Here is a 16,331-nt window from a genome sequence, read left to right on the forward strand (position 1 = left end):
GCAGTCATGGTTCCCCCTCATCCAAAATCCCGGGAGCTGTGGCTTGTTAAGGGTGCCGAAGGTTGTTCAGAGGCCACTATATTCCCCGCACAGAAAAATACAATTCTCAAGAGTGCTTAAACAATTTATCTCTCTTCACGGGGAAGTCTGGGAATTGCAGCTCCACAAGGAGAATAAGGAGTCTCCTAACAGCTCTCTGCACCTGTAACAAACTACAGCTTCCAGAATTCTTTGGGGAAAGCCATGACTGTTGAAGCTGGTATCATACAGTTTCAAATATATATGGTGCAAATGTAGTCTTAGGGAGTCATGTTTTCCTTGTGCAAACATTTTTGGCACTAGAGAACCCTTAAGACAGCTTTCTACCCAGAAGTGCAGAAGGTGACAGAGAGAAGGAGCGGAGGGAGGGAGGGAGAGAAAGTCCACCACAGCAGCCCCTGCCACCATACAATGAAGTTGCAGCCCAGCATGGGAGTGGGACTTACTAGATGCAGAACTTGTCCTGCCGTGGAGTGCTGACCAAGTGGGCATCAATGGTGAGAGCGTTGAGCACCACAGCTGGGTAGATGAAGTATTTCTCCACACACTGTAGCCAGGCGTAGAGCTTCTCAAACCACATCAGCTGGGCAGCACCTGGAAGATGTTGAGTGGAGGAAGGCACACAGGAACATAAGACGATGCTCAATCACCTGCTTGGCCCAATCTAGCTGAGAACTATCTTCACTGACCGGCAGCAGCTCTCCAGGGTTAGAGGCAGGGGTGTCTCTCCCAGCCTTACCAAGACACGGCACCACTGAGCCACAGTGCTTCCCTGGGGGCTCAAGGCTTGCTGCGCTGCGTCTCAAGCCTACCTAGAAGCTCTGCTTTGTGCCATAAGAAGTCCAGGTGCACAAAAGGCATCATCCCATGCCTGCACCATCCCAGGGCTGAGCTGAGAGCAATGAGCCCTCCAAAGGCAGCCTCTCCCTGCTCAAGAGCTCAGAGGAACACCATGTTTAGAGACGCCTGCCCATGTACGTGTACCCGGGGTACTTACTGCGCACTTCGAACTGGCTGTACTCGCGCGGCTTCAGCACCGGCTGCGAGAGGCAGAACCAGGGCAGCTGCTTCCGCAGCTGGGGCAGCAGGTAGTGAGTGACGAAGCCCACCAGGCCGGCCAAAGCGTAGAGCACGTAACCTAGAACAGACTGGGAAGGGCAGAACAAGAGGCGGGCAATGCAATAAAGCACACTGCAGGCACATAAAGGGTTGCTGTTAAGCTTGTTAGCCCAGAGCACCAGCTCACTCACTGTTTTTCTTCTATGTGTATGGGCTTACTAGACTAAGTAATGCCTACCTGCCAAGGGTTATCTAAGTGAGCGGCTCAAAGAACTGTTGGACTGCCAGGGGGGTGGGCGGCAGGGGGACACTGGTGCCAACAAGCTGGGCAGAAAATAGTTTAGTCAATGTAGCATGAGACTCTTAATCTAGATGACCCTGATGGTCCCTTCACACATGGTTCACAGGAGGTTTTCAATTTTCTTTTTAAAATTCTGTGGGGGGGGGGGGGATTGTCACCCGATCTCCTAACCCAATTCTTTTTCTAGGCCTTCACAGCTACTCCCTGGATAGCTCAGTCGGTTAGAGTGCTGTGCTGATAACACCAAGGCTGCAGGTTCAATCCCTGTATGGGACAGTTGCATATTCCTGCATTGCAGGCGGTTGGGCTAGATTATTGCCAGGGTCCCTTCCAATTCTATGAATCTACGATTGCCTTCCTTCCTTCTACCTCTAGTAACACCCCCACCACCCCCATTACTGCCGCTGGGTCCAATCCACAGACATCGGCAAATCTGTGACATCACCGGACCCCACAGATCTCAAGTTTTTGGCTCTGGAGCGCTGGGCACCTCCTTGGCAACCGCTGACACTCCCTGCGCAAAGCAGCACCCAAGCTCCTTTGGAGCCTCTGTCTCCCACACCCACCAACGCCACGCCTTTCTTCCCACGGGTACCTCAAGAGCGATGAAGACGGTGCTGGCGCTGATGGCAAATGTCAGGACAGCGATGACGAGGCACATGACCAGGTCTGAGTGAAGGATCTCCCGCTGCGTTGGGGCGAGGAGGAAGAGGAAGTGAGAAGCTGGGACTTTCTCTGTGCACATTGCCCTTTGCTTTAGAGGTGACCGGCTGGCTTGCATCTGAGACCCAGACACCTGAGCCCCACACCCTCCAGGGAGCTCCCTTTTCCTCAAAAAGCCCATCACAACTTTCTCTTATGGAAGATCACTACTATGCCGATATTTTAAGCCAGGCATGTCCAACTTTCAAGAGACTGAGATCTACTCCCACTATAAAATAAATGGCAGTGATCTACCAAAGTTGTTGAGCTTTTTTTGGGGGGGGGGAGGAGGATCCCGCGATCTACCACGGACACCGGTCTGGTCAATCTAACAGTAGATAGTAGTCAACCTGTTGGACAGCCCTGTTTTATGCTGATGGACCACTCTGGGACGGCCCGTTGCTAGGACACCATTTATCAGTGAAGACGTAAAACTGCATAGGGCAGACCCCCTTCTTTTTCCTTTTCCAGGCTGCCCCACCCACCTCACCAGCAGGGATGGACAGAGCAGCCTGAACTCAAACCACTTCAATTTTGCACGTGACCAAGAGATAGCCCCTTTGCAAGCGCAGGTCTTTTTTATTTAATCCACATGAAAGGCGGTTTGCAGGCTGTATTTCAACTTCCCCACTCGCCCTACTTTTTAAATTTTACACAGCTCATAGCCGGTTGGAGAAGCGAAGAAGCACCGCCGCTTTAAAATGTGGATGGAAATGCTCCTTGGGGTGATGGCGTGCTACCCTTCCCTGGGAAGTTGCACAGAAAATAAAAATTAAAAAGGCAGCTCTCCTCCCGCTGCCTGGCTCAGTGCAGACTATGCCCAATTTGCAAATGAATTTGGGGGCTGTGCCTCAGATGAGTGAGCTTTTCAACACCCACCCACAAATTCCTCAAGCCTCCTTACTCACCAGGGAGCTGCGTAGTTTCTCAGGCAGCGGATCCTTGATTCCAAGTGGGGGGCTCTCCACATTGCGGTTTTCAAATTCAGGGAAAAGCTTGTTTCGTATCAAAGACCTGTCCCGTCCGGGGGAGACAAACAGGGAAGAAAAGAACTAGGGTTAGGAAATCCCCAGCAGGCTCATGCCTCTCCCCACGTCAAGCTGGCTGGGGGAGTCATAGAATCACAGAACTGTAGAGTCGGAAGGGGACCCTGAGGGTCATCTAGTCCAACCCCCTGCAAACGCAGGAATCTCAACTAGATCGCACATAACAGATGGCCACCCAACCTCTGCTTCGAAACCTCCAAGAAAGGAGAGTCCACCACCTCCCATAGGAATCTGCTCCACTGTCTCCAGCAATCCTCCCCTTTCTCGTCCTTCCACCTCCCAGCAGCTATTGATTGCAAACCCTGCTCTCCCCCCACCCCCAAATTGTCTCCCTGCCACGCAGGAGTCCTAACTCCCTCCTCGCTCTCTGCTGCTGCAGGCTGCACTCCCCATCCATCCCGCATGGGATACAGACCAGAGCACAGTTGGGTCACTGCTCTGGCGGCTCAGGTGATACGAGAGTGCCATGAGGAGGCCACAGAAGACGGAGAAGAGGACGGGCACGTGCTGGTCACCCCACGGAGTCTGGGAGAGAGAGCAAAGAGGAGAGAAACTAAACCAATCAGGCTCAGAGAAACTGCAATACCCTCAAAGCCCCCGCCTGAAACCCAAAGCCCTAGCAGGCAGCCTAGCAATACACAGCCCTAGCAGGCAGCCAAAAGCGGACCCCCCCCAACCTAGATCTGATCTGATGGCACAGTTGCTTCAGACCAAAAGGTTGCAGTGTGACCACAAAGCAAACCACCTGAACCTGCCCTGGAGCTCAATGCCAACACCCAGCCCCGGCCTATTCCCCAAAGGCAAGTTTGGCCCGTTCGCCCCCCACAAAGGTCAGGTACCTTGATGGCCCCAAGGCAGAAACCGTACAGAAGGGCAGCCACGAGGAGGCTGCGCAGGAGAGCAACAAGGGCGGTGAGGGGACTGGTGGCAGCTGTGGGTGGGGAGAGAGAGAAAGAGAAGGCAGCACCATAAATTATCATTATTACAGTTGTAACTTGGATCCCGAACACCCTGGAACTCGGACATTTTGGCTCCCGAATGCCGCAGACCCGGAAGTGGGTGTTCCGGTTTGAGAACATTCTTTTGGAACCCAAAGGTTCGATGTGGCTTTCGCAGCTTCTGATTGGCTGCAGGAGCTTCCTGCAGCCAATCAGAAGCCGCAATTTGGTTTTTGAACGTTTTGGAAGTCGAACGGATTCCGTTTGACTTCCACGGTATGACTGCATTATTACAATTAATGTATCAATTGCCTTCTAAACCACTGTCTCAAAGCGATTTACACACAATAATTATAAACAGTTAAAAGCACAAAAGCAACAGGTAGGTTTAAAACAAGACTGAAACCCTTTTGCAGCCTGCACTATGGGGGTCCCACCTTGGACCCACAGTTTGAAGTGCTGCAGCCCATACCCAGCTCCACTCCGGATGCTCAGCTCAGCAATGCATCGCCCTTTTTTCACGCGAACCGGGGAGGACGGAGGAATGTGCTCTGTACCTCCAGCAGAACCCCGAGACCCCCTCAGCCCCACCCACCCCAGCCCTTCCCCTTTCACCCTTCCCCTCTTCTCTCTGCACCTGTTCCGCCAAAGATGTTCATGTCCACTTGCTCCAGAAGGTACATGAAGCAAGTGTTGACTTGGGGGAGGAGTCCGAAGAGGAAGATGGCCGGGAAGCAGAGGGTGAAAACTGGGTGAGAAAAGAAAAAACGGAATCAAGCCACGGACATTCAAATGACCCCATGAGCCGCCCGGGGATTCTCTCGCCAGCCGTGGGCCACCCCACCAGCCACTCACCGATCGCCACGTCTCGGGCGCAGTAGAAGAAGCCGGCGGAGAAGAGGGTGAGGTCGTAGAAGGAGACAGGTGGGAGGGGCACGGCGTGGGCGCAGAGGTCCAGAAACCAAATCAAGAGGCACGCCACGCAGAAGTAAACGGGGCGGCTGTAGGCGATGATCCAGTTGTGCCCCTGCCGGAGGAAGGGAAAACAGAAAAGCCCCCTTGAGAGCAGGGGCCAGGGATGCTTCCTCTTTAGGGACAGCAACTAGCACAAGGCTGCGAGGTCCCTGGGGAGGGACTGCTTCATGTCTGCCTTCCAAGGCCATCTTTCATGCATGCAGCAGAAGGCAGCAGAGAGCAGGGGGCTGGATCCACAGGCCAGATCCTTATCAGGCCCCTCCCATTCTTCATTCGCATGCTGGATGATTGCCAGGTCATATGTCTCCATCGGTGGCACCAGGAGGGGGGTAAGTTGGACTCCTCCAGTCAGTAAACATGCTGTCATTTTTCTTTCAGAGATCTTACAACTCATCCACCTAGAAATATACTTTGCCTCTTCTGTGCTACCCCTGTATCCCCCCACCATGCCACTACCTGGCTGTTAAAATCCATTGTGAAGAGGCTGGCATTGTGCCTGGAAATCACCTGTCTGTTGGGCACTTGGGAACCTCCTGTGCCCAAATAAGGTAGGACTGACCTTCCTGCCCATCAGCTTTCTGCAGGGTTTGATCATGTGAGAAATGGGGAGGTTTCTCATGCACCCAAGCCAGGTAGCACTGAACCCCTTTCCCCATCAGTGGGTGAGTCAACCCTCCTTTAATAATAATAATAATAATAATAATAAATTTATATGCTGCCCATCTGACTGGGTTGCCCCAATCACTCTGGGTGGCTTCCAACAAATTAGAAAACCACAATAAAGCATCGAATACTTACATCTTCCCTATACAGGGCTGCCTTCAGATGTCTACTGAAAGTCATGTAATTGTTTCTCTCTTTGATATCTTATGGGAGGGCATTCCACAGGCCCTTTGCCTGGTTCCCTGCAACCTCACTTCCCGCAGTGAGGGAACTGCCAGAAGGCCCTTGGAGCTGGACCTCAGTGTCCAGACTGAATGATTGGGATGGAGATGCTCCTTAGGGTATACAGGGAAAAAGCCATTTAGGGCTTTAAAGGTCCATTCCAATGCCCAGCCTATCAGGTGGCATTAGCCACCCAATGAGATGGCGTCAGCTGATTGACCGGTGGGCATGGTTTCAGGGAGAAAACTACCTTGTGGCTCAATCTGGAAACCCTGGTGGAACAAGGATGGAACACAGGCCAGAGGTTCCCACACTTGGCTGAGAGCAACTGCCCCATTGCCCACCCCCTGGCGGATGGTCCTTCCTGCCCTGTCCTCCCGCTCCCAGCTCTCGGGTGCATGAGGCCCACTAATAAACTGATTCCACACAACATGCACGAAAGTGCATCCAAGGGAAGCATCCTTAACCAACCAAAGCCGTATCTGCTATCCTTGTGTGCGCGCACACACACTCTTAAGCCTGCTCAAATTTCCAGCAGTTTGATACTCACATGCATCGGCGAAGCAGCATCAGGTTGGACACTCTGAAAAAAAAGATGGCAGGAAAGGGGGTGGGAGGTTAGATACATCAGGTCTCCTTGCAGAGAAAATGCACCCTCAGGACAACCGGGGGAGGAGGGGAGCAGTACTGAAAACACACTCATTGAATGGAAAAGCTACATGCTCAGCCGCAGACGGGGCTCCACAGACTCACCTTCAGCAGAGAGTATTGGCAGCTGGCGATGACCACGCAGAACTGGAACACCCAAATGTCCCGGAAGAAGCCCTGGAGGAGGAGGAGGTATCCAAGGAAAGCTACCAGGCTCACCAGCACCACCACAAACACGTTCTCTGCCACTCGCCGGTTCCTGGAGGGGCGGAGGAAGAACGGAGCATCACTGACCATCCACTGCCACCTGGCAGCAATAGGCAGCAGAGGAGGGAAGAGAAGGAAGGCTGGGGCTGCTCCCATCATCCTGAGGCAGCAGGGACTTCTCCTTGAACTGTTCCATCCCAGCTGGTCATTAGAAAAATACGTAACTAAGATCTGCTTCCTTATGTTGAATCGGAAAGCCCAATTTTCACCTTTCAGCACACTTAAGCGGCATTCTAGGGACAGGGCGGAGATCAGAAACAGGCAGGGGGATTGTTTTCAGAAGGGTTCTGCTATTTTTCTCAAAAGTATTGTCCAAATCCACCCAAGGGCTCATGAGCAAATCTGTTAACTTGTGACTGCCTGGCAGATGCGACCATTTGGGCTACAACTTTCCAAAGAGGCTTCAGAAACCCAAAGATCTGGACGGCCTGTAACCAAGGAGGTGCCAGTCGTCCATCCAGCAGTTACCTGTGAGACTTTGCCAGCCTCATCTTGCACCTTTATGGCTGGCATATGCCCAGAGGCACCTTTCGCAGGAAGAGGCATCACTGGGGAGACAGGACTGCCTGGATCCTGGCCAGACGAGCAGCTGGTTGTGTCACTCACCGGTCCAGCAGAGCCAGCAAGGCCAGGCGGTCATAGCGCACTCGCATCCAGCGTCCGGGCAGCACCCAGAACTTGTAGTATTGGCGTGGGTGGCATTTGTCCTCAATCATCAGCGTGTTCTCCTGGGATTCGTGCAGCGATTCCTGGTCCAGAAGGTCGAACTGCAGAAAACAGCCAATTAACTGGGTTGGTTCTGCTACTCCACTCAGGACCCATCCCATTACCCCCAAAACCGTTTAAAAGGAAAGAGACTTCACCTCCTGGCCAGAAACTAAAAGCTGAACCCACAAATAATGCCCCCTTTCTCAATTCTCTCTTACTTTTCAATCTCTCTGCCCCTGCCTCCTTCAGTTTTTGTCCCCGAAAAATCGAATTCTGCTAAGCCCGTTTTTTACAATTGCAATAAACTGGGGGAGTATATTATTATTATTAATTTCAGTTCTATACCGCTTTGTATTTTAAAGGAAGAAAAATCGGTTTACAACACATCAAAACATCAATCCAGAATTAAACAAACTTCAAGTAAACTATTTCAGATCCTTCTCTAGGTGACATTTTGCTTTCCCCATATTTATTTACCTACTTAATTTATAGAGCTGCCCCATAGCAGTAGTACTCTAGGAAGCCAGTGTGGTGCAGTGGTCAGAGTGTTGGACTAGGACTTGGGAGTACAGCTGCATTTTACACACATGTAATTTATCCAATTCCAACCACATGTGGTTGAAGGCAGTTGGTTGAAATTGCACAAGTTACATCCAAGCAAGGCAAAGAGATGCAAAGCTCTTTTGTGTCCAATTCCCTTGGAGTTACCCAGCACAGAAAGAGCTTTTAAGCTCTCTGCCTTGCTTAGCGGGGAAGGCCTGCTGTGTGCAACAGCTCTCAGATGATCTCATGAGATCTCGCAGGGCAATCTGTGTTCCTGCAAGATCTCAGGGAAGCACCCCTAGTCTTCCAGAGCTGGCATGTCAAGCAGGTCTTATCACTCAAACAAGGAGGAGAGCTTAAAAGTGCAAACAGACCCAGCTGATACCTCTTCTGTCTGTAATTTGAGGCGCCTTACAAAATTACAAAGTGATGCAACCCAACCAGGGCTCTTTCCGAGGAAGCCCAAGCGATTTCAGTGTTGCCACATGGGTCCCAGGGCCTCACCTCAGGGATTTCCAGTGGCACCCGGCGCACTTGCATGCCCTGAAGAACCACGGGGCGTGGCTGCAGCAGCGTAAGGGCAGGCGTCCCTTCCGGCACCTCTGCAGAGTTGAAGCTGGAGGAGTGCGAATGCCTGTCCCTGCCAAAGCAAACAGAGAAGTGTGATGGAGCAGCGATCATCTGAGAGAGGCTGATGATGGGAGGCATGTATCCCAGGGCAACCAACAGGTCCTATAAGTGGGAGTTTGCTTACATCAGGAATAGGGAAGCTGCAGGCCTCCAGATGTTGCTGGACTACAAGTCCCATCAACCCTGACCACCGGCCATGCTGGCTGGAGGCTGATGGGAGTTGGAGTCCGGCAACATCTGAAGGGCCACAGATTCCCCACACTTTCACCATCAGTTACTTTCAGATAACCAACGCATGATACCAATTCAAGCTATTTATTTATTAAGTTTACAGTCCTGCTAGTAGCTCCCTGGTTCTTGCCATCACCTACTGTACCCTCACAACAACCCCATGAGTAGGTTAGGCTAAGATCTGGTGACTGGACTGAGATCACCCACTGGGTTTCATGGCTGAGCGGAGGATTCAAACCTGGGTCTCCCCAGTCACAATCTGACGCACTAACATAGTAAGAAGGCAGGAAGATGCCTGAAACTGAGCCAGGCCATTTGTCGGTCTAGCTCAGTGCTGTCTTGCACTGACTGTCATCAGGGCTCCAGGGAGCTCTCCCAGTCCTAACTGGCCCCACCAGGAATTGGGGCTGGGGCCTTCTGCATGCAAATGATGCACCTTCCACTGAGCTATGGCTCCTGCCTGGCCTAAAACCAATAGACAAGGAACACAGGAGGCAGCCTGATAGAGAGTCCAGCCATTTATCTATGCAGCTCCATGTTTGGGAAACCCTGATCTAGATAATGATTGAGTGTCCCCTAATGTCTATTGATTTCAACAGGTTTACCCTGACGGTATGTCGAATGAGGGAAATATATGCTACTGAGCTATCTCATCTTTAAAAGATTTACAAGTATTTCAACAAAAATCAAATGTTCCAGGAAAGCCTTGAATACAGCAATGTTCAAACCACCCAAAAGCGCAATCATAAACGGCTACTGAGATGTAAGCTTCATTGAGTTCAGTGGGACTTCCTTGCAGTTAAGTGGGTATAGGATTGCAGTGTATCTTTCTTTGAAGAAAAGATTTGTTTACTAATGATTATTACGAGAAGAAGATATTTGTTTACTAATGTTTATTACAAGTGATTACTTCATTATAAATATGCTAACTTAGCCATGAATTTAGGGCCATGGGAAACTTTTCCAGAATCTCTCCCCCCCCCCCCCGGCAACTTTCAAAGCTTTCCAGAAAGTCCACATCCGCATGCAACATCAGCCGGCTCAAGTTTAGAACACAGGAGGCCTCACCAGCCACTGTTGGTTCCGTGCTCTGCACTGACTTGCTGTGCCACAGGATTCTCGTAGCCGCCCCCGGCTAGTCCGAAAGTGTATGAGCGCCGGACCCCTGGAGAGAAAGGGGGAAAGGACAGGAATACTGAAGCTGGGATCTTCTACATGCAAATGCAGAGAGAAATGAGGGCGTCCACTTATTCAGGGAGTGGAGCCAAGGTACATTCTGGCATACACCACTTCCTTTATTATCCTGCCCTTATACAGTGGTGCCCCGCAAGACGAATGCCTCGCAAGACAAAAAACTCGCTAGACGAAAGAGTTTTCCGTTTTTTGAGTCGTTCCGCAAGACGAATTTCCCTATGGGCTTGCTTCGCAAGACGAAACGTCTTGCGAGTTCTTGCGAGTTTGTTTCCTTTTTCTTAAAGCCGCTAAGCCGTTAATAGCCGCTAAGCCGTTAATAGCCGCTAAGCCGCTAATAGCCGTGCTTCGCAAGACGAAAAAACCGCAAGACGAAGAGACTCGCGGAATGGATTAATTTCGTCTTGCGAGGCACCACTGTATTTAAGATCTACAGGGGAGGCCCTGCTTGTAATCCTATCACCCAGCAATGTGCATGAGCAGGGCCTTCTTGGTGGTGGCTCCGTATCTTCATAACAAACTCCCCTCTGAGGTGTGTCATGCTTCAACCGTGTTGGCAGGTGAAGATGCACCTCTTTACCCGGTGAATGCGTTTTTATTCTGGTTCTCATTGCTGTGCAGTCGTTCTTACTGAGATTTTATGATGGCCTCTGTGTTTCGGTTTCAGCCGATACAGTATATTGTTTTCAATAAGATATGTGTAACCACAACCTGGGACCTTTGGACAACGGGTGAGTTGTACATACCACAAAGAAATAAATACATACAGTTGTACCTTGGAAGTCGAACGGAATCCATTCCGGAAGTCCATTCAACTTCCAAAACGTTTGAAAACCAAATCACAGCTTCTGATTGGCTGCAGGAAGGTCCTGTAGCCAATCAGAAGCCGCAGAAGCCCCGTTGGATGTTCAGGTTCCAAAAGAACATTCACAAACCGGGACACTCACTTCCGGATTTGCGGTGTTCAGGAGTCAAAACATTTGAGTTCCAGGGCATTCGGGATCCAAGGCATGATTGAATAAAATCCTCCTGAGGTGAAGGGAACCTAGTCCTGTCCACAAAACACTGGTGAACAACCTTGAAGCAAGACCTGCCCTCCAGAATTACTATTATTATTTAAATTTTATACTACTACTACTAATAATAATTATAGTAGTAGTAGTAGTATTTCACCTTTCTTATTGCAGGGTAGCAAACATATCAATAACAAAAGATTTCTAAAAAACATTCTATAAACAGTTACCATTAATTTAAAATTTTCTTTAAAAATTACAGTAAAAACTGTCTGAAAACAGTGGTCTCGGTGTAAACAGGAACAATTTCAAATTCCTCCTGAAAGTCCCTGATGAGGAACGCAGGTGCACCTCTCCAAAGAGGGCATCTGTCAAGGCTCAGGGAATCCTATCCCTCCCCCGGTGGCAGCCAAAAATGTAGAAAACACGAAGAGGCCTTACCACATACTTTATTCAGTATTCACAGAGAGAGAGAAAGGAATGTAGTATCTATGCCATGATGGCATTGCTCCAAGTACAGTCCCACCCCCCTACGCTGTACCTATTCTATGTCACCCCTGCGCCGGCTAATCTGAGATTTCTGTCTCTGAGCTCTCTGCTCTACTACCCGTAATGCACGCCTGGTTCTGGGAGTGGGGGGGTCAGCAATGCTTTCCAAGGACTGAGTCAGTCAGCTGTATCTCCCCTGGTGCTTGTTCTTCTTCCCGCTGTTCATCTTCCAATTATTTCCCAGCTTCTGCCCTCTGCAGCCTCTGAACTATGCCCCTCTGCAAACCACTGTTCTGAATCTATACTGTCCTCCAGTTCTCGAGAAGATTCAGGAGAAGGGGGGGGCGCCCCCACCATTCTTCTTCAGTCCAATCCCTGACAGCATCCCCCAAACAGGGAACTGCCACAAAAAAAGCCACGGCCGCTTCTAAGCAGTTTTCAAAGGCTGCTTCTGAGTGGCTTACAAAGTATGACAACACAAACCTTTGAACCCGAACACCAATAATTTAAAATGCAGAATAAAACAACGGGAGGCTCAGGAGAGGCCCCCTGTTCAAGCACCTCCTCCGGCTCTGCCCCCCTTTCCCCATGCGGTGTTCCCCCCGCCCGCCCCTCACTCACCGCTCTCGTCGTAGAAGTAGTGCACGGCACCTTCAGACGTGTCGTCGAAGTTGCAGGCTTCGTGGATGGCCCCTCGCGGCAGCAGGAGGGAGCTGGCGAACTGCAGGGCGGAGGGGAGGGTGAGCGCACGAGAGTGCGAAGAGGCCCGGCCTCGCTGCAGGTCCTGTAAACTGCGGGGAGAGGCAGGAGGGTGAGAAGAGGCAAGATAATATTAAAAAAACCCCACCAACTGAAAAAGGGGGAAGTGCATGCATGTGCCGCGGTGCTTACCTGGGCGGGGACCCCATCACTGAGGATGGGGGGGTGGGGTTGCTGCCTGCGTTATGCCGCCGCCTTATGGCGTGCATGCGCTTGATGCTGCTGGACCGGTCAGGCTTGGGCCCTTCCTCTCCAGTGGCAGCTGAAAGAGATAAGCCCAGGAGATCCTTTGCTGAAGTTGTCCCCCACCCTCCCTCCGCTGCCTCCAGACTCTGGTGACAGGCGCTCCCCACTAGGGCTGGGTGATGTATCGGCAAATGGTCTGAAACTGGTATGGCGCTCAGGTTGCGATAGCGGTTTCAGGCATTTTGAGCTGGCAATAACATCGCAGTGGCCAGGGGCACGATGTGTTCCCTGCCCAAGTTGCCTGTAAAGCTGGGCAACTGGGTGCGATGTCGCAGGAAGAGTTTGGTGGCCTTTGGCATGAGCCTTGGAATAGCTGAAATAAAAGGCAGAAGGATCTTGGCTGAAGGCAGGCTGGGAGAGATGCCTTGGGGAACCAAGGGGGAGCAGCGCTGCACTGCTGTGGGGAACCAGCCCTTTGAGATGACCAGGCTGAAAGATCTGTAGTTCCTCTCCATGCAGACTAAAGGTGGATACAGTGGTACCTTGGGTTACATACGCTTCAGGTTACAGACTCCGCTAACCAAGAAATAGTACCTCGGGTTAAGAACTTTGCTTCAGGATGAGAACAGAAATCGCGCAGCAGCAATGGGAGGCCCCATTAGCTAAAGTGGTGCTTCAGGTTAAGAACAGTTTCAGGTTAAGAACGGACCTCCGGAATGAATTGAGTACATAACCCGAGGTACCACTGTATATGCAAATAAACCAAATATCTTAAAGCGATGACAGCCTCCACCGTGTCTTGCTTCTCTAAGGAACACAGACCCTGGGTTGAGTGCCGAGAGCCCCCCGGAATCTGGCCGTGGCTGGGCAGAGATTGGGAGTGGTGTCCAACTTTTCTAACAACATTGTGAGCTCTCCCCTTGGGCAGTCAAGCCACACCTGGAATATCTCAGGGACTCACCTCCTCCGACGGCCCCTTCGGCCTGCAGCTCCCCCCTCCAGCCGGGCTGGTTGGCAGACTGGCTCCGCACGGCGCTGCCCAGTTCCTGCTCCGCCGTCAGCTTCCCCGCGTGGGACTCCAAATCCGACTTGGAGACCATGAGGCAGCCCGCCGGCTTCACTTCCATGTGGCTCCCGTCCATGCTGAGGACACGGGCGTGGGTTTTGGCGCTGGCCGTGCTCCCGGAGCGCTGGGCGTAATGGGAATGTTGGGGCGGGAGGGTGGCGCCCTCGGGGGGCAGAGGGGGTGGGGGCTTGGCCTCGGCAGCGGGGAGGCACTGCTTGCCGTGCTGAGTGGGCGGGTGGCGCTCGGGAGAGTAGCAGGAAGTGCTGGAGGAGGTGTCAGTGCTGTAGTTGTGCTGGGAGTGCAAGCTGGAAGCCCGGCTCAGGTCGCTGCAGTCGCTCGAGTCCTCGTCGGCAAAAAAGCCCTCGGCGTAAGCCTTACTGTCCAGGAGAGTGCGCATGGGCAGGTACGAGCTGCCGTGCTTGCGGGAGAGGCGCCGGCGGCCCTTGAGGCCTAGCTCCTTCGGCCGGACCACCTGCTCCGGCTCGGGGCACCCCCACAGCTCGCCGTCGCCTTTGACCGTCTCCAGGGAGTTGAGGGTGTTCTGCGTGTCAAAGCTCAGCTCCCCGAGAAGGCCCAGCTCAGGGGAGCGCAGCAGCTCGCTGTCGGAGAGGGCGTCCGTGTCGCTGCCGCCATCGGGGGGTGGGGATATGCCAGGGCCACCCTCGTCTCCCCGTGCCCCTTCTCCGGGGCCGGGGCCGAGCGAGGGGCTGTCCAAGTGGGTGGAATTGGTCTTCTCGCTGCGGTAGCTGCTCAGAGTGCTGGGGGTCTCTTTGTCGGTGCCGCTGAAGCAGCTGTCCGAAGAGCCGGCCTTGAGGGGCCGCTCCGGGCGGGGTTCCAAGGGCTGGTAGTCTGTTCCGGAGCAGCGCTTTTCGCGGCGGCCGTGACCCCCGGCCTCTGGCAACGCCAGGCTCAGGAAGCTCTGGCTGAGCTCCTCGCTCAAGCTGCTCTTGATTAGAGGGCTCAGCGGCGTGTCCCCCACGCTCTCCGACTCGCTGGCGGTCCAGCGCGGAGGGGCCCGGGACCCTGCCCCAGCAGGGGGAGACTGCTCTGAGGAATCTGTGCTCTGTAGGGAAGTCTGCGCTGGGAGGGAGGGAGGCTGCTTCCTCCCAGCCGGAGGGGGCTCTGCCTTGGGAAGAGGCAGCAGGCTTCCGCTTGCACCTTCCACGTCAGCAGACACCATCGTGACATCACTGGCTGTAGAGAGGGCGAGGCAGAGAGGAGGAGGGCATTACACACAAGTGCACATCTCAAGACAGGGACATTTATTAGCTGGCTGGGATCTTAACCACACCCAAGGATGTATGCATATAAAATGGGTCAGTGGCGAGCCTACATCTTCGGGGTCCTTTGCAACCAGCAATGAAGTCTAGGTAACTGCTGTTATCTTCTTCAATGGGGTTGTTTACCACAATCTTTACAACATCTGTGCTACTGACTCTCAAACTCTGGGAATGAAAATTTAACCCTCCCCCTTTTTTAAGCAATGTGAACTATTCACTTCTGTGGTCCTCCGGGATTAGGGGCCTTGAAACTTAAGCTCCATTAGTTTCGCAGTAGATCCACCCCTGAAATGGGAGCATGACGGGTAGAGATATGAATCTGGAGCAATGATATCTGAGTCGCTATGGCCAAGCAGAGTCAAAACATGCTATGTACAGTTGATGGTATGTACACTGATGATAAGAGGAAGCAAAAATAAATAAGCACAACAATATAAATAAAAGTGGAACACAACTTTTCTGCCCAAAATCTCAGGCAAAAGAGTGAAATCACTCCAGAGTGTCACTTGGGTAACTGGGGGGCTTGAGATTTGACTCTCTGTTAACAAAACATGAGAACGGAAACAGCACTGATTCAAAATGGTACCGCTTCCAAGTGCCTTGGACCACTCTACCGTGGGAAGCAAGTCTTTTTGACACTGCTACAGGCCAGATCGCGTCAAGCTAGCTTTTCTGAGACAGTCTCGAATTGTTTCCTCATGAAGTGTTCTCAATGGAGTGCTATTTCCACTCACACAGCTGCCAACAGCAGGGCAACAAGTTCCTTGTACTGAACAAGAGATATCCAGCTCACTGTCTATTGATGGCAGCACTCAATAGGTCTACTCTTAGGAACAATCCTATGTGTCTGAAAAAGCCTGCAATCCACACATTAATCTCCAAGCAGGAAGATTACAGACACTCCTCTTTTTGAGAAGCAGCAATAGGAATATAGGAAGTTGCCTAAGACTTCTACCAAGTGAGCTGCCAGAGGGAGGATGGATCACTCTGGCCCTCTTGCGCTGCTGCATTTCCATGCTGATCATGGAGGAAGAGACTCCATGATTAGCACGGAAGAGGAATGGAGTGAACTGTCTCTCCTCCGTCAGCCCACTCACTCGCCTGCATAGAATTTCTGGTCGCCTATGGCGAGTTGCTTCTCTTTTTGTATAACATTTGCCGAGGGTGGGGAGCTGTACATATTATATATGAAAAAAGGCTCCCAAGTGACAGGGCTGGGAAAGATCTTGACAAACTGGAACACGCCAGAGGAAGGTAGCAAAAAAGATGGTGATGGAGACCACGTCTCATGAGGAACAGATGGATGTGAATATGTAAGTGCGATTGAGAAGCGACATGTAAACCATCTCCAAATATTCAAAAGGACTGTCACACA

The 16,331-nt window shown here is 51.9% G+C and overlaps 1 protein-coding gene and 1 long non-coding RNA gene across 2 annotated transcripts in view; one reads left to right on the top strand and one right to left on the bottom strand.

Annotated features, from left to right (window-relative positions):
* LOC308466046 overlaps positions 1-16,331 on the top strand; it is a 170,293-nt gene that overhangs the window by 88,251 nt on the left and 65,711 nt on the right. The gene's annotated exons all lie outside the window — the stretch shown is intronic.
* PCNX3 (pecanex 3) overlaps positions 1-16,331 on the bottom strand; it is a 48,326-nt gene that overhangs the window by 19,490 nt on the left and 12,505 nt on the right. Inside the window, exons 6-21 of the mRNA XM_080986143.1 lie at positions 13,572-14,870; positions 12,557-12,686; positions 12,287-12,456; positions 10,041-10,137; positions 8,616-8,751; positions 7,467-7,627; positions 6,699-6,852; positions 6,496-6,528; positions 4,941-5,112; positions 4,723-4,833; positions 3,987-4,078; positions 3,563-3,672; positions 3,010-3,115; positions 1,995-2,087; positions 1,037-1,187; positions 486-633 (exon numbers count right to left, since the gene is read on the bottom strand). Of these exons, the coding sequence (XP_080842269.1) occupies positions 486-633; positions 1,037-1,187; positions 1,995-2,087; positions 3,010-3,115; positions 3,563-3,672; positions 3,987-4,078; positions 4,723-4,833; positions 4,941-5,112; positions 6,496-6,528; positions 6,699-6,852; positions 7,467-7,627; positions 8,616-8,751; positions 10,041-10,137; positions 12,287-12,456; positions 12,557-12,686; positions 13,572-14,870 (3,163 nt within the window). The remainder of the gene's footprint in view (positions 1-485; positions 634-1,036; positions 1,188-1,994; positions 2,088-3,009; positions 3,116-3,562; positions 3,673-3,986; positions 4,079-4,722; positions 4,834-4,940; positions 5,113-6,495; positions 6,529-6,698; positions 6,853-7,466; positions 7,628-8,615; positions 8,752-10,040; positions 10,138-12,286; positions 12,457-12,556; positions 12,687-13,571; positions 14,871-16,331) is intronic.

This window comes from Podarcis pityusensis (genome assembly GCF_964106645.2).
Source record: "Podarcis pityusensis genome assembly, chromosome: 16".
In the NCBI taxonomy this organism is placed as follows: Eukaryota; Metazoa; Chordata; class Lepidosauria; order Squamata; family Lacertidae; genus Podarcis; species Podarcis pityusensis.